Raw genomic sequence first — 22,315 nt, forward strand, 5'->3', positions numbered from 1 at the left:
CTCCCTCACTTTCTCTCCGTTGACCTCCCCTCCATTATCCTCGGTAACTTCAATATTCCAATTGATATCCCCACAGAATCCTCTGCCTCCAAACTCCTTACCCTCACATCTTCACTTGGTCTCTCCCAATGGAACTCCTCACCCTCACATGTGAGTGGGCACTCACTTGATCTAGTCTTCACTCACCGTTGTAATATTTCTAATTATTTTAACTCCCCATTCCCCCTCTCTTATCAGCAACTTCTCTCTTTTAACCTATCTATCTCTGCCTCTTCTCCTCTACCTCCAAAGACCACTATTACTAAGCGTAAGATTGAGACTATCAATGCCGTTTCTTTATCTTCCCTGCTTGACTCACTTCTCTCCCCTATCCTTTCTCCTGCCTTGAACAAGCTGCTTCCTATACAATGCCTCCCTTACTTCTGCTCTGGACTCTGTTGCTCCGGCAATCACTACTCGCCTCACAGATCCACACTACAACCCTGGCATTCCAAATGCACCAGATATCTGCAAAAGTGTTCAAGAACCGCCGAGCGACAGTGGAGAAGATCACGCTCTAAGGCAGATTTTCTCCACCTCATGCTCTCATCCTACTGTGTTGCCCTTTCCCTCTCTAAACAGTACTATTTCAAGAACCTAATTTCCTCCCAGTTCTCAAATACCCAGAGTCTCTTCACCACCTTCAACTCCCTCCTCTGTCTACACCCTCCCTGCCTCTCCTCCTCACTCACTGCCATTGACTTTGCTACCTACTTTACAACTAAAATCAATTCCATACATCTGGACATCACATCACACCAGTCCCCCTGCTCTACACCTCCTTTCCCTGATCACCCATCTCCATCCATTTCACCGACTCTGACCTCTTTCTCCCCTGTATCTGGAGAGGAAGTCATGGCTCTCATCCGGTCCTCCCCCCCTTTCTACCTCCCCCCTTGACCCTCTCTCCTTGTGCCTGTTCCCATCTTGCCCACCTCCTCAATCTCTCCCTCTCATCTGGCACTGTCCCTTCTGCATTCAAACATGCCCTTGTCTCCCCCATTCTTAAAAAACCTACCCTTGATCCTAAGATTCTCTCCAACTACCGTCCCATCTCTCTCCTCCCTTTTGCCTCCAAGCTCCTTGAGCGTGTTGTTTACAACCGTCTTACCACCTTTCTTTCCTCCCACTCCCTCCTTGATCTTTTTCAGTCTGGCTTCCATTTTCTCCACTCCACTGAAACTGCCCTCACAAAAGTCAGTAATGACCTCCTTGCTGCCAAATCCAAGGGCCACTACTCTCTGCTTATTCTCCTTGATCTCTCTGCTGCCTTCAACACTGTTGACCACCCTCTCCTGCTGCAAATCCTTCACTCCCTTGGTTTATGTGCCACTGCTCTCTCCTGGCTGTCATCCTACCTCTCAGACTGGTACTTCTCTGTCTCTTCTCATGACTCCTCTTCCCCACCTCTTCCAGTAGGTGTTCCCCAAGGTTCCGTTCTTGGACCTCTACTATTCATCCTCTATACGTCCTCTCTAGGTGAACTCATCAGCTCTTTTGACCTCCATTATCTCTATTCTGATGATACTCAGGTCTACCTTTCCTCCCCTGACCTCACCCCCTCTCTCCTCACTCGTATCTCCAACTGTCTCTCTGCTATTTCTTCCTGGATGTCCCAGTGATTTCTTAAACTTAATATGTCTAAGACTGAGCTGATCATTTTCCCACCCTCCAACATAACCTCACTTCCCACTATTTCTTTAACAATTGATGGTACAACTATCTCTTCTAGCCCCAAAGTGCGCTGTCTTGGAGTTATCCTGGACTCCTCCCTTTCCTACAAGCCACATATCCAGAGCCTCTCACAGTCCTGTCATTTCCATCTCAAAAATATTTTTCAGATTAGACCCTTTCTCACCCAGGATGCCACCAAAACTCTCATACACTCACTGGTCATATCCAGATTGGACTACTGTAACCTTCTCCTATCTGGCCTCCCCAACTCCCATCTCTCTCCTCTCCAGTCTGTCCTCAATGCTGCTGCTCGACTCATCTTCCTCTCCAAATGCTCTACATCACAGGTTCTCAAACTCTGTCCTCAGGACCCCAAACAGTGCATGTTTTGCAGGTCTCTTCACATAATTACTAGTGAAACTGTTAGCTGCACCTGTGGAACTTTTAAAACGTGTCAGTGACTAATGAATACACCTGTGCACCTGCTGGGTGAACTGCAAAAAGTGAACTGTGTGGGGCCCTGAGGACCGAGTTTGAGAACCACTGCTCTACATCTACCTCCCCTCTCCTACAAGCCCTCCGCTGGCTCCCCTTCCCTTTCAGAAGCCAATTCAAGGTTCTCACACTCTCTTACAAAGCCCCCACCCATTCCTCTCCCATTTACATCTCTGACCTTATTTTCCTCCACTCTCCTGTCCACCCCCTTCGCTCAACTAATGCATGCCGCCTCTCATGCCAACTGATTACTTCCTCCCACTCCCGCCTCCAAGATTTTGCCTGTGCTGCTCCAGACCTTTGGCACTCTCTCCCTCTCCCTATCAGACTCTCCTCCTCTTTACAATCCTTCAAACGGGCTCTCAAGACCCACTACTTTATCAAAGCCTTCCAGCTCCCATCCTAACTTGCTGCTATATGCTCCTTCCTCCCTGATTACCCCATCTGTGTCACACTTGTTTGTCTACCCCTCCCCTTTAGAATGTAAGCAGGGCCTCTACCCTCTTGTACTCCTCCTTACTTTACTTTCACCTACTTCGTACCCCCCCCACCAGGGCACCTAACACTTTGTTACTTCTGTAGCATATCTAGGTGTTATGGTCACTAATGTAGCAATGTATATTATCCATGTCCTTGTCCTATTTTGTACTGTAAGTCAGTTGTCAAATTATTAGTTTATGTACTTTGTAAGGCGCTGCGGAACACTTGTGGCGCCATATAAATAAAGGATGATAATAAAAGTGGAGATAAAGTACCAACCAATCAGCATCTAATTGTCAATTTTCAAACACAGCCTGTAAAATGTCAGTTAGAAGATGATTGGTTGGTACTTTATTCTCGCTCCTAGGGCTCTATTTACTACAATCCGCATAATGAATGCGGATTGTAGTGTGATATTACCGAGTGAATTTGCATTGCGAATTCAGGCAATATCACAGGGATTTACTATAAATCCCTTGCAGGGACAGAGCTTGCGATAAAGCTGTTCCTGCGGATCCCATCCGCACTCTAGTCGCAGTATTTTCGACAAAAAATACCGCGACGAGGAGCCCACCGTCGCTACTACCCCCCACCGACGCTAAGCCCCGCCCCCCGTGATCGCGGACCCCCGCGACCCCCCCCCCCCCCCTTCATTACACTTACCTGCATCCTCCTGGCCTCTGGTGATCTTCTCCGGGTTTCCCGATCAGGTGATCTCCCATACTGCACTGGGGCCCGATCACCTGATGACCGGGCAGCAGTGCACTGTGGGAGACCAGCTGACTGGAGAGGAGCCATCACTGGAGGCCCGATCACCGGTCCCTGGTAAGTAAAAAAAAAAATGTTTACATTTTTTTTTTCTACAGCAATCAGCTTGCGGTCTATTTAGACCACATAGCTGATTACTGGTACCGGCTCCCGCCTCTGCTCTCCCCGTTAGAGCAGAGTGGGAGCCCGGTAACCGGGGGAGACCCTGGATAACGCCACCTCCAGGTGGCGTTATTATCACAGGGCTTCCCCGGTATTTTTTTACAATTTATTTTTAGTAACTATGGTGAAATGCGATCTGCTTTACTAAAAATAAGTGATAATTAGGGGTTGGAGTAGAATTTTACTAATTCTACTCCAATTGCCCTATAATAACTACAGGTGAAACGAAACTAAAATAATGTGAAAAGGGTGTGAAAACACCCTTTTTCACTTTATTTTAGTAAAAATAATGTTAATAAATAGAGCGCCAAGGCTTAGTACATCTTCCCCATAAAATGTTTTGAGTTCTACAGTAGAAATATTTTGCTGAGCAGAAACCTGCTCAGACTCATTTGGTAACATTGTATTTAGGTGCAACATTTGTACTGACTTGCAATAACTAACCACCAATTAGCTGTTTTCTGTCTAATGCAAGCCAGACAAAAGAAGCAAGTGTTTGATTGATGTAGTTCATGTAAATTCTGTACTAAGGGCGTGATGTAATAGAGTCCGAGTTTTATGTGCAGGACAGACTCGCACCTTCTCATGCATTTAAAGGTGCGAGTTTGTCCCACAACTCGGCAAATGATATAGCCTGCAAATTTGTGAGTGTGAGACTATTGTATTTTGCAAGTTTTTTCGTATGTAAACTCGCACCTTTTGTAATGCGAGTTCAATTACAAGGTGTGAGTTATACAGAAGCCTTCACAGATCAGTGAGATACGTGAAGTCTTGTGTCTGTATAAAAAGGCAGAAAAGTGTTTAATTTTTTTTTTTAAAAAGACATGTGGTCCCCACCAAAGAACCACCAGCACCGGCTAGAGGCCCAGGCTGATAGCGCGGGGCTATTCCCCACACTCCTGGTGGCAGTGAGTGTGGGGTTAAAAAATGTTTTACCTGTAGTCGTCCTGTTAAACAAATAGTCTACAAACCACAAGACACACACCTTAATAGTACAATTTTATTAAAACATACATGTATACTCACCTGTATGAGAATGAGCCGGACCCAGGTGACTCCGGTCATTAGAAGAGCCGCCAGCCAATCAGCGGCCTCCTTAGGAGCTTTAATTAATTGCAGTTGCCTCCTCAAGTATTGAGGTAAGTGTCTAAATACTCTATACAAATGTACAGATAGGTCTTTTTCAGGGCTAAAACCATGTTGGCAAACAGTGGGGTCCTTTTCAGGATCAATAGAATGGGGTTATAGGTGAGGACAATGTAAAAAATGAAGGCTGCAGGTGGACGTCATCCAGGTATCCTAGCTAGTATTTAATACATAAACATTATTATAATTTCACTGTTTGATATTCAATATTGGGGTCTGATTCAGAGATGTACACAGAGATGCTGATATTTCCACAGTTGAGCCATTATCTGCCAACTGCACATGCACCACGGTCGCACTTCACAAAGTGTTGGACAGTTATGGACCATTTGGGGGCGGTTACAGGGAGTGGCTGCAAAAACGCAGGTTTGTCGCAACCATTTTCAGGGACTGTTTCTGCATACTACTGCAATCCCTTACACAGAGAACATGGTGCAGGTGTCTTACTTGCATTAGCGCAGTCTTCTGAATCAGGCCCTTAGATAGGAGTGAGAAGTAGCCTGTAGGAGAGAGAGTGCCTGATGCTTGAGTTGGATGCAAAATGGCTGTAAAAAGCCAATCCCATATGAGTAGATCAGCACCAGTGCCACAAGCACCCAGTTTACTTCAGGCATACTAACACTTACTGTCGTGTTTCTACTTTCTAACCATTTGTTTTTGCACAAAATATGCATTTGCTGCAGATGCCAGATAGAAAGGGGAAGATAAGCCCATTTAACACCCAAATCTTGCGGCACAAGTTATAGAGGCATGTTTAACCACTTGCCTGGCACGGTCGTATCAGATACGACCACACCAGGCTGGGCTTTCCCTGACATGGTCGTATCTGATACGAACAGTCAGAAATGCCCACTACGTGGCTGTGGGAAGCTAATCTTCCCACAGCCGCCTACATCAGAGGGACCTTCTGGTTCTTCTGCAAGCGTGGCTGCATCTCTAGCATGTCCCGATCACTGCTGGCCCCAGTGATCGGGCACCGTCGGCAGCCCTCCTCCCATGGAAGCAGCATTGCTGCTCCTGTGACCCGATCACTGTGGCCAGCAGTGATCAGGCAGCCATCTCCACCCCCTTCAGTAAACAAGCAGTAGTGGCGGCTCTGGTAGCCGCCGCCGCTGCTATGTATCTGGGCCACTAGCGGGACACCCTCCTGCTGCGGCTCCAGAACTACAGTTATTACTATGAGTGAAGGAGCTGCGGCTTTGGCTACTGCTTTCAGGTAACCCAGCACACTCCATCCGGCCTCAGCTCCGAGAGAGAGATAATAAATATATATATATATATATATATAGACCACGAAAAGAACAGCGGCGCTCAGGGTCTTGCAAAAATCAAACAAATGTATTTAACAGATGTAACAGCATGAATCCAACGTTTCGGAGCCCGTAGCCCCTTTGTCAAGGTGAGTCATTGTATGTGTGTGTATATATATGTGTATATATATATATATATATATATATATATATAGCGGGTGCCAGGATCACGCCTTAATATAACACTGAGTCCAAATGAGGACAAAAAAATCCAGCACACCATTTATAGTGAAAATACAGGGTATTATTAATGGCTTACTGGGTATATTAATGGCTTGTTCTTTACAGGGTAGAGAACAAGCCATTTAAAGCGTGGCAAATACTTAGCACATGTTCAATGAGCCATATACAACCCGGGGAGCCATGCTCTGAACCTGGTGGGCTCCAATAGCCGTTTCGTGTCACCTTCCTCAGGGAACCGCAAAGACAGTCTACCAATAAGCATGTTATATACCCCCTTAGAAATACAAGATGTGAACTCAACTGTGCCAGGTCAGCCCGCGCCAAAAACCTCCGCCTGGACCATGTCTCCACCGTCCACAGCGATGCACACCCGCTCCGTCCGTCATACCGGAAATGACGTCACCCGGAACTAGTCTGCCTCAGCCAAGGATCGGGGAAGGCATCTTGGTTCCTAGGCACCGGAAATGACGCCGGCGGACATAGCACAGATTACCTAATGTAAACAAAACATATATACTAACTACATTTTAATCTATACATCACCAAATGCTTATACATAAAGACATGTTTTGCCATCCTTTGGGATTTTAGATCTATATACACATATCTGCTCTATTTAATGCTCTGCTACAATTTGATGGGTTTTTTTGTATTTTTTTTTTTTTTGTATTTTTTGTCTATGCAGAAGGACATGGGCTGTGGGTGGTGGTGGGATGGATCCGATTGGATCCCTCCCCAGGTGGAAGATCACATTAAAAAGCCTATAGGCTTCTATTGGGTAACAGTAAGAGACAGGGAGCAGCGTGAGAGAGCGAGACAGGGAGCAGCGTGAGAGAGCGAGACAGGGAGCAGCGTGAGAGAGCGAGACAGGGAGCAGCGTGAGAGAGCGAGACAGGGAGCAGCGTGAGAGAGCGAGACAGGGAGCAGCGTGAGAGAGCGAGACTGGGAGCAGCGTGAGAGAGAGAGAGAGACTGGGAGCAGCGTGAGAGAGTGAGACTGGGAGCAGTGTAAGAGGAAGATGGGGAGCAGTGTGAGAGGGAGCAGTGTGAGAGAGACTGAGCAGTGACAGAGAGACAGGGAGCAATGAGACAGACGGAGCAGAGTGAGAGAGAGTCGGTGGAGCAGAGTGAGAGAGAGTCGGTGGAGCAGAGTGAGAGAGAGTCGGTGGAGCAGAGAGAGAGAGTCGGGGAGCAGAGAGAGAGAGTCGGGGAGCAGAGTGAGAGAGAGAGAGAGAGAGAGAGACAGGAAGAAGAGAATGTTGTGAGTGACTCACACAGTCACGATTCTGTTGTGATCGGTAACAGCACAGTAGGGGCAAAGCTCTGGCCCAACGAGTGATGGAGGTCATCTGCAGCAGCATGCCTGACAAATGCATAAACAGACAGCAGCAGGCCAGGACCTCCATCTTATCAGGTTTTTGCGCCGCTGCCGGGGCTGGTCACTAGCTCGTGACGTCAAAGCCCCGGCATCAAGCAGAGAGGAGGAGGTAAGAGGAGGAGGGAGGTAATGGGAGGGAGGGCGGTGGCCACCCTCCTCCTGTACTCTGACCAGACCACCTCCCCCTGTTCTGTTATGGCCTGCGGCCGCCGCTGTACCCGGAAGTGCCAACTCAGGGCCGGTGAAAAAAGATTAATACATATATATATTAGTGTTCACTGTAGCTCCGGCGGCAGGCAGGGCGCCGGAGCTAGAGAGGGCAACCGAAAAGGGGGCGTGGCCACGAAAAGAGTGCGTGTCTACAAGACGAGTCCCCTTTTCGTCATACTTGGAGGCGTGCCCAGCACTTACGGACACGCCTGGCAGCCCCCAAGTGCTGCAGACAGTGAAAATAGATGCCGGGGGTATGCGCCCGGCGTCAATTTTCCGGGTCACCGCACAATTCTCCACCCGCGGGACACTGCAACCCACGGGTGAAGACGGCACCCGCAGGCTGTGAGGGCAGGGCGCTTTTTGCCCTACTTCTTTTTGCCCTACGTTTTGCCCTACTTCTACTAATATATATATATATATATATATATATATATACAAACTGTGCAGCCAGCAGCCCCCTAAGCCGTCGGCCCACCGGGAAAGATCCTGCTGAAGTCTACGTCCAAGACCCCCTGCGAGGGTGATTCAATAAGTAAGGTAATAAGACCTCTCGGGTGTGTAATGTTCTCTATTTCCTTCTAATTTCACACCAGGCCAGAGCAGATAGACCACTGCTTCCCCTCACGGCCATTACTGTGCCTCTTATCAGTCATAGTGTCCCAATATCAGTTGTAAGATGGCGGGATTGGCAGAGTGTGATCCTATTTCTGCATCTAAAAGGGACATCAGCAGCTGAAATTCATCACCAACAATGTCACAGATACAGGATTGGGTTTGGTGCACTGCCTTTGATAACGGCAGGACAGATGTCCAAGATGACCAGCCCAGCATGTCCGCCATAGATGACAATTTGTGCCGCAGTGAAGGTCTGATTCAGGAGGACAGATGCATTTGAGTTAGTGATAGTGCTGGCTAAATGGACGGAATGGGATTGAAATACCGGAGGTTCAAATCCCGACAGTGACAGGCCGACAGGGGAAGATCCCAACTCCCGGTGGTAAGTATGCTAACCCTTCCCTCTCCCTCCCCCCCAACCCTAACCCTCCCTTAGGGGTGCCTAACCCTAGCCTCCCCCCCAAGTGCCTAACCCTAGCCTCCCCCCCATGGGTGCCTAACACAGCTATAGCGAGCGGCCAGGAAGATGGTTGCGATGGTCAAGACCATCACGACCATCGGGCTTGTGACGAGAACGCGACCCTTGTGGTAGGGTCTCGTTGCCGCAAGCCCCAGAGAGCTTTCGGCTCAAACGGAGTCGAAAGCTCTCCCACTGACATCACTTGTGATGTCAGTGGGGCCGCCCCCAGATGGTAGGGGTTCTCATGGGAACGCCTCCGTCTGGACAGCCACCCCCCGGCCCGTCCACCAAAGGGGGCGTGCTGTCACCTGGCTGCTCACATAAGCTGTGGGTGGTCACCCACAGCTATACGAGCGGCCAGGAGGCCACTCCAATAAGAGGTAGGAGGGCCCTGATTCAGAGCGAGCACTCTGGTCAGAGCGTCCGGCTCTGAATCAGGCCCAGAGGGCACTCACCAGAGCCGTAACTAGACTTTTTGGTGCCCTGTGCCAGAAAGAGCATTGGTGCCCCTCTCATTTTTCAAAGGGACATAATGCACCCCAAAAGGGCCATTGCTTTCGTGGGGAAGGGCCAGGGAAGAGATTGGAGAGGCCTGGAGATGGTGGGGATGAAATAGGAGGAAGCTACAAGCAAGAATGATAATAAACAGAAATTTTACAGGCTCAAACAGCGCCCCCTGACCTGTGGTGCCCTGTGCGATGGCACCGGCCGCACTACCCTAGTTACTGCCCTGGAACTCACTATGGCCCTCATTCAGAGCCGTACGCTCTGAGCAGAGCGCACGCTCTGAATGAGGGCCGGGCTCCATGAAAATGGAGCGTCCTCCTGGACGCTCTTATAGCTGTGGGTCACCACCCACAGGCTATACGAGCGTGCATTGTGATGGCCGCGATGGTCGTGGATGTCAAAGAAAACATGATTCTTCAGACCAAGCCACCTTCTTCCAATGCTCCATAGTCCAGTTCTGACGCTCATGTGCCCATTATAGGCACTTTTGTCGGTGGACAGGGGTTTGCATGGGCATTCTGACTGGGGTGTGGCTATGCAGCAACCTGTGATGCGCTGTGTGTTTTGACACCTATCATAGCCAGCATTAACTTTTCTAGCAATTTGTGTTACAGTAGCTCTTCCGTGGGATAAGACCAGATGGGCTAATTTTTGCTCCCCTCAATGAGCCTTGAGTGCCCATGACCTTGTCGCCGGTACACCCATCGGTTGTCGTTTCTTGGAAAACTTTTAGTAGGTACTAACCAGAATACTCCTGCAGTTTTGGAGATGCTCTGACCCAGTCGTATAGCCATCACAATTTGGCCCATGTCAAAGTCATTTAAATCCTTACGCTGACCAATTTTTCCTGCTTCCAACACATCACATTATGGCTGATTGGTGTATATTTGGGAGTGCCTGCACATATAAGAAGGCATTGGGCCTGATTCAGACCCACTCGCGAGCGGCTGTCCGCTCGCAAGTGGGTCGATGTTATGGACTGAGCATGCGCACGACGGAGGGAGCTCCGTCGTGCGCATGCGCCAGACGCGACGAGCGAAGGAAAGTCCTTCGCTCGTTGTGTCCGATCAAAGGGGGCGTGCTGTCAATGTTGATTGACAGCACGCCCCCTTTGGTGGGCGTGCTGGGGGCGTGCCTCCCTGACGGGGGCGTTCCCACGGGAACGCCTCCCATCAGAAGCCGGCCCACTGACATCACTAGTGATGTCAGTGGGAGTGATTTTGGCTCTGATAGAGCCAAAATCACTCCGGAGCTTGCGGTTGAAAACCTCAACCGCAGGCTCCGGCTCGCAAATTCGATGGTCGCGATGGTCTGGACCATCGCGACCATCACAATGCACGCTCGTATAGCCTGTGGGTGGTGACCCACAGCTATACGAGCGTCCAGGAGGACGCTCCATGAAAATGGAGCCCGGCCCTCATTCAGAGCGTGCGCTCTGCTCAGAGCGTACGGCTCTGAATGAGGGCCATTATTTGCTTATCTGATGTTAGTCTTGCAACATTACCTGATTTTTGCACTTTTCACGTTCTCTGAGGTTTCTTTAATCTAGTGTCACCACTTCAATGAGTCAGCATCTAAAGGGCAACTAAGTAGTAGTGTAACCAGGTTTTAAACTGAGGGGTAGTAAAGAGAAAAACACAGGATCCACTCACACATAGGATTCTGGTGCCTCTCTGTTTTCTGCCAGTGTGGCAGTGGCGGTTGCAGAGTGGGGACTGCAGCCCTTACCAAAACTGTAAGGTAAATTCAGTTTAACAATAAAATTAGGTCTGCTCCAAACACTGCTGCTAGGAAAAAATCATTAAATTCACTGAGAAAAAATCATATGGGTCTCTGTGTAATTGACAGGTGTGCCTGATTAGCCCACCCCCAGACTCTTATATCAGCTAGCACCCATTGGCAAGTTTTGACTCCCATTCAATTGTGCAAACTCATCTGTATGTGCACAGCAGTTTATCATTGAGAACGTTCATCCAACGAATGATTACATGCCCTTATGGTGGCCATTCCTACATCATAGGAGATCCTCACACCAACCCCCAGGCTCCATGAGAGATGCTTTTTCTGGACCACCCCTTTGTGAAATATATAATACGCTATACCTAGGCAGAACATAATGTTGCCTATACATATACTGCACTACCAAAGCGAGGACATTGATTAAGTATAAGTTGGTAAAGCCAAACTACAGAGAATCAGTATGTAATACCGCTGGCCGCACATTCTAATCCCGTCAGTGGCAGCCCAGCAGGAGTGAAGATCCCGATCGTTAATTAAGGTAAGTATCGCCTAAACCTAACCACTCCTTCCCTGCTGCCTAACCCTAAGTCTCCCGGGGGGATGTGCCTAACCCTAACCTCCCCCCGAGGGTGCTTAACCCAAACCCCTCCTTCCCCTAGACTAACCTTAACCCACACGGGGAGGGGGTGCCTAACCGTAAATTGCCCCCAGAGCCCTGAAACCTAACCCTCCCACTCCGTGGCTGTCTGCGCCCAGTGCCCAGATTACCTTCGTTCGGTATGCCGGGCGTCTGGCTCCGAGCATAGGTCTAATGACAGGCATTGGGATTTCAACGCCTGTCATTAGTACCTTGCTGGGATTAGACAGTCGGGAATCCGGCGGTCGGCATTTTGACAGTCTGCTTCCTGACTGCATCACAAAATTCAGTATTATAATTTACTATTACTGCTTTATTTTCTAGGCTTTAAGAGAAACACTACTGGAAATGGATCTAGGAGAAAAAATCATTCTGCGCAATGAAGCAGGAGGTAATAGTATAAATCTGGGCAAATGCTATATTTCTAATGCTTTTCATTTTAAGTAACAAATAATGATAATGGATATTACTTATTTAGAATATGATTAACTTTATCTGTTGATTTGCATTTATTAATATTAACAAGCAATAATTTTGAATATACCACCAAACATTTACATTCCAAATCAGGCTCTACCTTGATTTGACCATACTCCAAACCCTGCCCCAATCTATCCCAAATTACACAGTTTTGGTAATACTACTAATATCCTCATGTCTTGGATTACTTTCCCTTACTATAGATTATGGAATCCAGAGCCGCCTTTACTTTTCTGATCTTCTGCTGCATTGTACATACTCACGGTCACGGCTGCTGCTTCCTTTTCTGCTTAGGACTGCCAGCCTTCCCTCCAATGCTCCTTGTCAAAAAAGTCAATTAAAAAAAAAAAAAAATTGTGTAAAAAACAAAACATTTCCCTATACTTGTCTATGGGGGACTTGTCTGATGCTTTGTGCTGCACCGCTTGCTCTCTGTCAGTGTATAAGTATATGTCCAGGGGAAGGGGGGGGTTAGTGTATGTCCTTGGAGAGTGGAGTTACAGTGCCCACAGCATTAACCTACAGTGAGAGCGCAGTGGCTCGTCTGTATGACAGTTGCAGTGGTACATTATATGGCTATATAAGTATACAAGTGTAACATATGGGTCTCCAGTACTGTACTTTGTACTGTAGTTACACAAACTTTCATCTTGAAGTCTAGACGGTCTGCTTTTCCTCTGTAGCATCTCTGCAGCGGTTTAGGACAGCGGAGTCTGTACAAATGTGAAGCTTGTACTGCTATGTCATCTTATATATTAAAGTCTATCACTATATTAAAAAATAATTGCAGTTAATAAAGCTTGCCAGTATATTGTAAAGCTTGCCTTCAGTGGTGTAACTAGGGTATTTGGAGCCCAGGGCAAATTTGAAAAGGGAGCCACCCCCCATGTGTGCGCGCCGAAGGCGCGCGTGGCAAAAAAATGGGCGTGGTCACTTAAAAATGGGGCGTGTCAACATGACACACCCCTTTATTTTCAAACTGAACATTCCTATCCATATGCACCTTAACCCCAGTAGTACCCCTTATACAGTACCCCCAGTATGCAGTTGTGGTCCCTCTCATGCAGGCCCATAGTAGTGCCCCTTATACAGTATCCCCAGTAGTGGTCCCTCTTATACAGCCCCCAATTAGTTCCCCTTACTCAGTACCCCCAGTAGTGGCCCCCCCAAATGCAATGCCCCACGTAGTGATCCCCCTTATGCAATGCCCCCAGTAGCAGTCCCCACAATGCAGTGCACCCAGTAGCGGTATCCCCTTATGCAGTGCCCTTTATATGGTGCCCCCAGTAGTAGTCCCCCCCCTATGCAGTGCCCTTTTATATAGTGCCCCCAGCAGTAGTCCCCCCCCCATGCAGTTTTCCCAGTAGTGGTCCCCTTATGCAGGCACCCTGTAGTGATCCCCCCCCTGTAGTGGTCCCCGCAGTGCCCCTAGCAGTAAGCCCCTTATATAGTGCCCCCAGCAGTAGTGTCCCCCCCTCCCATGCAGTGCCCCCAGTAGTGGTCCCCCTGATGCAGGCTCCCAGTAGTGACCCCCCCTATCCAGTGGTCCCTGTAGTGGCCCTTCCTATTATTGTCCCCAGTAGTGGTCCCCCGAGTGCAGAGCCTCTAGTAATAGGCCCCTTTTAGAATGCCCCCAGTGGTAGTCCCCCCCCCCCCCCCAAGTAGTAGTCCCCAGTAGAGTAGCCCCCCCCCCCAGTAGAGGTCCTCCCAATGGCACCCCCAGTAGTAGCCACACCTCCCCCAGTAGAGATCCCCCCATTAGTAGCCAACCCCTCCCCCGTTGTGCAGATAGGTTTAAAAATAAATATATATAAAAATATACTTACCTGATTCCACGCTGCTCCTGCTCCTGGCGCGCTCAGCATTATGGGACTGACGTCATGACGTCAGTCCCATTACCCACTGCAGGAGCTGGACGGAAGTCCGGCTCTTGCAGTGGGTGCTGCAGCAGTCAATGAGAGTCTATCTGACTCTCATTGGCTGCTGTTTAACACACGCATCGCCGCCAGCGCTGGCGGCGATGCGTGTGTTATGCACAGCCTGAGCCCGCCTCCTGGCGCTATTGGGCAAGCGCTCAGGGGGAGGGAACGGGCTCAGGCGTGCAGCACAGGACCGGTGCTGGAAGCCTAGCGCCGGTCCTGTGTAAATGTGTAGCGCTGACCGCACTCATTGTGGTCGGCGCTACACTGGCTAACTAGGGCGGGCGGGCCGGTACCGTGGCCGGCGGCGCCCCCCCGCCACTGCTTGCCTTGTATATTGCTTGCCAGTTGCCAGGAGTGGTAATGTTCATTTACTGCAGATGTGTGCATACGGTGAGCCAAAAAAATAGATCAAAATTATTTAAAAACCTTTACAAAATAAAAATGCTTTACTCAAAGTATAAAGACTTTTTTAATGGTATTGGCATCGATAACAGATTAACCTTTGATGTACTGTATAGGGTGAAACAAAGAAAGCTCCATTGTGTTTTTTTGCCCTTTTTAATACCATTATTTTATGTGAAACATCTTTAATGAGGAATCCCTGACCGGTAGTTGTATAAAACCCCATTAGCCTGTGTGTCTTACCTGCCTGCCTCAGGTTCATGCACATGAGCTCTTCAGCAGGAGGAAGGTAAGGGGTGAAGGGCTAGGTGGTTAAGAGTGTAGAGCAAGAGTAAAATTGGTTTGATACTATGCTAGATCTAAGTGGGCTAAAGGACCTCTGATGATGTCACAACCATGTGACCCAGTTAGGCTGTGGGGGGACAGGGGGGTTAGTTTTGGCTGTGTCCGGGATGGGGTGGTTAGGGTTAGGCTGTGAGGGGGGCAGTTAGACTTGGGCATCTGGAGGGGAGGGTTAGGGGGGGTAGGTGGTTTGGGGAGGGATAGGGGGAGCAGCAAAGTCCTTTAGCCAATTTGGATTTAGACTCCATAAACAAGGACAGTACAGAAAAGATAGGGGACTCCATTTAATGCCTGTTGGGTGGCTACATCCAAATAAGGTGTGAAGGACACCTTATTCTTCCTCACTTACTGAAAGATACCTGCTTACAATGATGAGATTTCCTAAATAGACTATAGCTCTGCTCAGAGCAGGGCAAGGAGGAAAGCTGCCCTGGTTGGATCTGCAGATAGCAACATGCCAGATGTGGGAAGCACAGATGTGTGAGGTCAGTGGCATGGAGGGAGTTTGTACAGGAAGAGGCCGTGGAGCTGCACCCCTGTGTGAATGGAATGGCCATATGCTGGGTCAGGGAACATGTAGCTTGCACACGTCGCAACATATTTGTAACCGTCAGAGTCAGGTTGTCAACCAATAACTCATATGTTTCATAGGAAAAAGAATAGGTGTTCTGCATGGCCAAGACTATCCCAATACGTGACCGGCACATGCCCCCACCTGTCCAACCACCTCTGGGCTTATCTATAATAGGTGCAGGTGTGCGGTGTATGAGGTCCAGGGGGCCCACAACGCACACACTGCATCCATGACCAATACGTACCTTACCACCAATACTGCTGTACTGCATATGCTTAGTTTTGCATGTATGTGCCTAGATTGTAATGCAAGCATGCAGAACAAAGGAGTGCTTATTTATAGGTGATACATATTTATCAAAAACTGATATTCTCGTTATCACTCATTACTAATCTTAAATGGTGCTCCAACCAATCAGCTCCTAACTGTCATTTTTCAAACACATGACAGTTAGGAGCTGATTGGTTGAAGCATCTTTTTAAATTACAGGTTGAGTCTCCCATATCCAAAATGCTCGGGACCAGGGGTATTTAGAATAACGGAATATTCCGTATTTTGGAATATTTGCATATCATAATGAGATATCTTGGGAATAGGACCCAAATATACACACAGAATGGATAGATGTGTTATATACACCATATACACACAGCCTGCAGGTCATTTTATACAATATTTTCAATAATTTTGTGGCTCAAGCAAAGTATGTGTACAGAAATGAAATTCATTTAAACTTCTATCGTCAGATGATAGATGTGACCCATAAACTTAAACTAAACTTAACTAAAATAAACACAGGAGACCAAGTTATGCCGTTTAAATTAATTGGTCAGCTTTATTTGGTTACAAAGGTAGACATGGTGGCAGGAGAAAGAACGGCAACTAACCCGCGTCCACTTGTCTTAGGCCGGAAGTAAATCACAACTTGTGAGGACCAACTATCCCAGACAAGGGTAGGGTGATCTTAAAAACTTGCAAAGGGCCATCCCTGCGGAAAAGGTGGGCATCCTGAATCCGAATTAAAGGATGGTGCACCACCAACCCTCCCAATTCCAGCACGTGCCTAGCCACCCATTTGTTAACCTTCCTCCTGGACCTGTCCAAAGCCACACTATTATAGCAATATCGCCATGAAAGCCTGGCGATGATAGGGGACCACACCAAAAGGCAGTTAGGCAATAACCGAACCACCTCTCTCAAGTCACGAACAATCGCATGGCGCAACTCTAAGGAAGTTTGCTGGCCCAAATCATTGCCCCCGAGATGTATAATTAACACTAAAGGGGAACCAAATTCAGCTGCTGACCTGTGCAAGTTGCGCAACAAAGCTTCCCAAAGCATGCCCCTCTGCCCCAACCACCTAACACTCTCCCAACGTGGGAACACGGAGGCATCTACAGCAAAGCGCGACTGCTCAGCCCCAAAAAAAAGAGTGACCAATGAACCAAATGGGCCTAGCGTCCTGGACACCTGCAAATATACAGAAATAAAATAGATAAGTATATATGCAGCATGTAAATCACAAAGGAGGAGTGGGAGGGGGTGAGGAAGACTTGACCCGAGGTGAAAACCTACAAAAAACCTGCTGGATCTTTTCTATATTTCATTCGTTCACATTAATATTATATTAAGCTAAATGATCAATGTCCAAAGCAGGGCAAAAAACAGGGCAAAATCTCTCGGGACCCCCACCGGAAAGGCAGCGAGTTGGCCAAGGCACTCAAGTCCAAACGAATAAAGTATAACTATTTATGATTCCAGACGAACATAACTTCTGTAGGCATTGGACTTCCATCTTCCGAGAGCCTGGATCTCCTGTGAAGAAAGACCCGAGGAGGCCGCAAAAGTGGCGGCACCTATTCTAAAAGAATGGGTGCCGTAATCCGAAGGGGAAAGCCCGAGGTGCCGTATGCAGCGATGGAAGACCGATCTAAATTGGAATTTAGTCAAAGGACTTCCGTCCTCGTGCATAAGCCAAGCCCCCGGCCACATTGGCCTGCAAAGAGTATATTGGGAGGCCAAGTGAACGGACAAATCCCGTCATCAGGACAGGACTTCAGGGACACCCAGCGACCTCTACCCAACTGATCGGTCTTGGAACGCCGAACACGGCACAACAGCGTATCACGCAGCAAAATGTGACAACGAAGCAGAGGGGGCTGAGTGCGGCACGAAGACGCTACCAGCTCGCTGATGCGAAAAGCCCCATGAAAGGCCATCGCAAAAGCGAGGCGGAATAACAGAACCTCGAATTGCGAAGAACAAATGCCCGTCAAACTTTCACCTAGACGCGCTAACAAAGCAGGACCAATAGGACGACGCTGGTCATCCGTGGCAGGCCTGATGCGAGACCAACCCCTAAGGGCCCTTTGTATTAAAAAACCCTTAGTTATGTCCCTCCACCCCGCTAGGCGCAAAAAGAACGAAATCCCAGCAAGCCTCTGGGCAACATAAGCCCGCGACCTGCCGGAATTGAACAAGAAACAAACAAAAGCAACCATATTAGTATCACGAGAGTTACCTGACGAACTCCGTCCTTGCAAAAACTTCTCCCACTGTTGCCAAGATGTCTGGTAGGCCGTCAACGTCCGTGGGGCCACGGACCGACGTGCGAGATCTTCCATTCTGGTTTGATGATCTGCCAACAATGAAATGGACAAAGCTCACCTTTTAATGCCGCGTACGGGGCCAATTCGCGAAACCTTCGCCAATCCTGTCTGGAGAGCGCATGAGCAATGGAATTATCAGTACCCGGCACATGACGAGCTGTGAACAATATGTTAAACTGCAAAGCGTGCAGAACCAGCCAAGCAAGAAGCCGCAACATTGGCAGCGACGACGATCTTTGGTTATTGATCGCATGTACTACCCCCAGGTTATCGCACCAAAAAACTATGGAACGGTCGCGCAACCGCTGACACCATGGCTCTAATGCCACCACTATGGGAAACGGCTCCAGTAGGAGCAAGTTCTTGGTCAATCCTGCCTGTACCCATTCCGCCGGCCAAACTGAAAAACACCAATCTCCTCCCAAAAAAGATCCGAAACCTGATGATCCAGCAGCATCCGTGAAGAGCTGCAGGCAAGCATTAGGCTGAGGATCCGCAGGCCAGACGCGCACTCCATTAAAATCGACCAAAAAATGCGTCCCAAACCGCCAGGTCCAGCTTTAGTTCAGACGACAGTCGCAGAAAATGGTGCGGGTGACGCAGCCCTACCAAAGCCCTCTGTAGCTTCCGACAGAAAATCTTCCCCATTGGGATAACTCGACACGCGAAGTTAAACAGCCCGAGCAGGGATTGACCTTGACGAAGAGTTACCTTTCCTCCTGCCAACGCTAGGAGGAAAGTATCCTGCAAACAACGAATCTTGTCCGGCGGCAGCCGGCAAAGACCCTCCAAGGTATCAATTTCAATACCCAAGAAAACCAGCTTAGCGGCTGGTCCTTCAGTTTTATCATGCACAATAGGTACTCCAAATTCCGAGAAGAGTGCTTGCAATGAAAAAAGGAGACGATTGCAGCGACGCGAACCAGCTGGACCTACGCACAAGAAGTCATCCAAGTAATGGGCTATGCTCGTCTCCCCAGACCCCACCGCGACACACCAATGGAGAAAGGAACTGAAACGCTTGAAGAACGCGCAGGAAATAGAACAGCCCATCGGAAGACATTTGTCCAGGTAATAGCCATCCGTCAACCGAAACCCCATGAAGCGAAATGATTCAGGATGCAGGGGCAACAATCTGAAGGCGGACTCAATGTCCACTTTCGCCATGAAAGAACCCGGACCCGCTGCGCGATCCAATGCTAACGCAGATTCGAATGACTGGTACTGTACGCGGCAGACCTCAACATCAATGGCGTCGTTAACCAACGTGCCTGACGGATGTGACAGGTGCTGAATTAAACGGTAACTCCCGGGGGCCTTCTTGGGGACAACACCCACAGGGGAAAGGACCAGATCGGGTATCGGAGGCTGCGGGAAAGGTCCAATCATGCGACCCAGCCCGACCTCCTTCATAACCTTATCCTTTAGCACGTGAGGTAAATCGCAGGCCGAGCGTAAATTCCTAGGGGACCCGGAACTGACAGGCCGTATTATTGGAAGCGAAAATCCCTCTGCAAAACCCTTACGCAAAAAGGCGGCGTCGTCCCGCACAGGATACCAGTCTAACCATTTTGCCATGGCATCCAGACGAATGGGAGTTGACGCTTTACTTCGAAGTCCCGGCCCCTGACCGTTTGGCAGAGGGTGCTGCAGAGGAGGCCTGAGCTCCTCCTGGACCGCGGGAGCAGTCCTTACTGGGGTGTGCCGCGCCGCAGCGGAGGCACTGGTGTCGAAAGCGACACCTGTTACCAAGGGTACAATTCCCATTGTTGTATGCGTAACACTTCCGCTTGTTTTGCCCTCCATTGGCTGTCCTTGGTGCCGAGGGGGACGAGGGTTGAACTGGCCGCCCAGGGGACTGATCAGCAAGGACGCGTGTAGGCTGTGTCACCTCCATCCACACTTCAACATCTTTACAACCCAATTCCATGACCTTAACCCGATCTTACTTTCGACTAAACTCTTCGTCGTATTGGCGCCACGCCGTACTGCGTGAGGCCTTGAATAGGCCATGTATCAGGTGTAAATATCTTATCACATTAAGGTACTCGGAAGGCCTGGTTTTGAGATAGCAAGTTGAGAACACGCAGAACCCAGATAACCAATTCGTGTAAGACTTAAAGGCCTCCAGACCAATACCCCCTTTTGCTTTTGCGGTCGCAGCAGCTTTCTTCGCCGTAGCTGTAAGGGTGAACATATCTACGTAGCGCCCTTTTTTGATCCGCTGCTTAACCCTGGTACGCATACCTGGAGTGACAGCTGTATTAGCGCAGTGTACAACATCCTCCGGACCCGTTCCGCGATCTACACTGGTACTACTGCCAGAGGACCGGTCGCTAGAATGCCTGTGACGACGTGAGCGACGTCTGCGAGACCTCCTTGCCCTTTTATGCCTAGCCTTCCGCGAACTATCGCTTGAAGAGGAGGAGGAAATGGAAGTAGACCCGCAGTCAGATGTACTGTCACACTCACCAGAAGCACTGGCAAGGGCATTGGTAACTCCAGCGCCTGCGTTAGCTCCGACTTCCGCCGTCGCACTTCTGGTCGGGGCTGCGACCACTGTTAACTCCTCCAGACTGTCGTCTGTAAAAGAAGAGACTGAGGCGGCATCGTGCGCATTGTCTGTGTCCGTAGCCTGATTGGGCTGAGGAAGGGAGATGGCAGAGGGAGAGAAAGAAACGGAAGGAGCTGCGGGCATGGGAGCGAGGGAAAGACCGCAAATCCTGCCTAATTGCTGCACCAGAGGGCCAAGCTGCGTCTGCACGGCGGACGCCGCCGACGCAGAAGGGCCTCCAATGTCAGCGTTTCCAGGCTGCTGGGTCAAAAGCGGTGTCAGTGCACCCACCACAGACACCAGCAGTCCGGCTATGGCACCAGCATCCAGCAACGGAGCACTCCCTGGTGCCGCAGGCCCTGCAGGCATAGCAGACGCCGGAGCAGCTGCCACCCCCGCAGGCCTGGAGGAGCTGGCTACTGCAGACATGGGGGACCCCATGTCTGCATCATTATAAACAGAGGGCAGCAGAAGAGGGGGCGGATTAACCTGCCTGTCACTATGCAGGCGTTGGCTCCGCCCCCTTCGTCTCCGCCCCCCGCCTGAAGAAATATTGGCCTGCGTGCAAGCCGGCGCCATGACAGGCATCCGGCCTGCACGCTTATGTGGCCGCTTCCGCCGCCCTTCCCCCCGGACTTCAGCCGGCTCACTCTGAGCGGCCATTGGGGGAGAAGGGATGGGCGGTGTAACTGTGCGCTGCTGGCCGCGTGAACGGCCGGAGTGCGCACCCGCTACTCGCGCGGGTGCTGTATTGTGCCCGGCCGCCCCCGATCCCCGCCTGCCCTGGTCCCCAGTCGCACTAGTACTGGCGACCAGCGGGGTACCAGGGGCAGGCGGAGGCAGCAACTGTGGCGCCTCGCGGGACCGCCGCGGCCGCGTGCACGGGACCGCAGCGTTGCCTGATAAGGGGCCCGCTGTACCTGACCCTCCCGAACGCCGGTAGGGCAGGACCTGCGGGGAATAAAGCCCGCCGGGCCCGACACCGTCTGACAGACGGGGGGCGGGTCATAGTGTTAATGCAGGTTAGCAAGATAGGTAGAGCAAAGAAAGAGAAAGAAAAGTTAGATAAGAAAAAAGAGTGTAGATATAGGGAAAGTATGGAGAAGAGAGTAGGGAAAGAGAAAGTAGGGATGAGTACAAACGATTATCCCAACAGACAGATCTGCTAAGAAGGAACTGTACTTCCCTGGTCGCAGATCAATTCAAAAGAGGCAGATTTTACCACAGTAGATTCTCTACCCCTCTCCCTAACTCCGCCCCTAACCCAACATCCTATCTCATCTGCCTATAACTGTAAACAAACATTTTTAACTTTATTAACCCCTCTATCCCTGACTAGAAGTTTATGTGCCGTCGGCTCTATTCCTAACCTCCGTTATATTATGTTTCATATACACCCTATACACACAGCCTGAAGGTAATTTTATACAATATTTTTAATAATTTGTGCCTTAGACAAAGTTTGAGATAATGAAACCTTTGATTTTTGATGGTTCAATGTACACAGTCATGCCAAAATGATTCCGTATTTCGGAATATTTGCATATGGGAGACTTAACCTGTAGTAACGAGTGATAACAAGAATATAACTCGTTGATAAATCTGGGCACATTCACAATATGGAAG

At 49.5% G+C, this 22,315-nt stretch overlaps 1 protein-coding gene across 5 annotated transcripts in view; it reads left to right on the forward strand.

The window, feature by feature from the left end:
* The window catches only part of LOC148529067 (protein mono-ADP-ribosyltransferase PARP14-like), a 237,958-nt gene that overhangs the window by 147,986 nt on the left and 67,657 nt on the right, over positions 1 to 22,315 (forward strand). For all 5 annotated transcript variants that reach the window (XM_088468962.1, XM_088468967.1, XM_088468963.1 and 2 more), the window contains one exon: positions 12,131 to 12,197. In XM_088468962.1, coding sequence (XP_088325088.1) covers positions 12,131 to 12,197 — 67 coding nt within the window. The remainder of the gene's footprint in view (positions 1 to 12,130; positions 12,198 to 22,315) is intronic.

Source organism: Taudactylus pleione, unplaced genomic scaffold (genome assembly GCF_031769625.1).
Source record: "Taudactylus pleione unplaced genomic scaffold, aTauple2 ptg000087l, whole genome shotgun sequence".
NCBI classification, from domain to species: domain Eukaryota; kingdom Metazoa; phylum Chordata; class Amphibia; order Anura; family Myobatrachidae; genus Taudactylus; species Taudactylus pleione.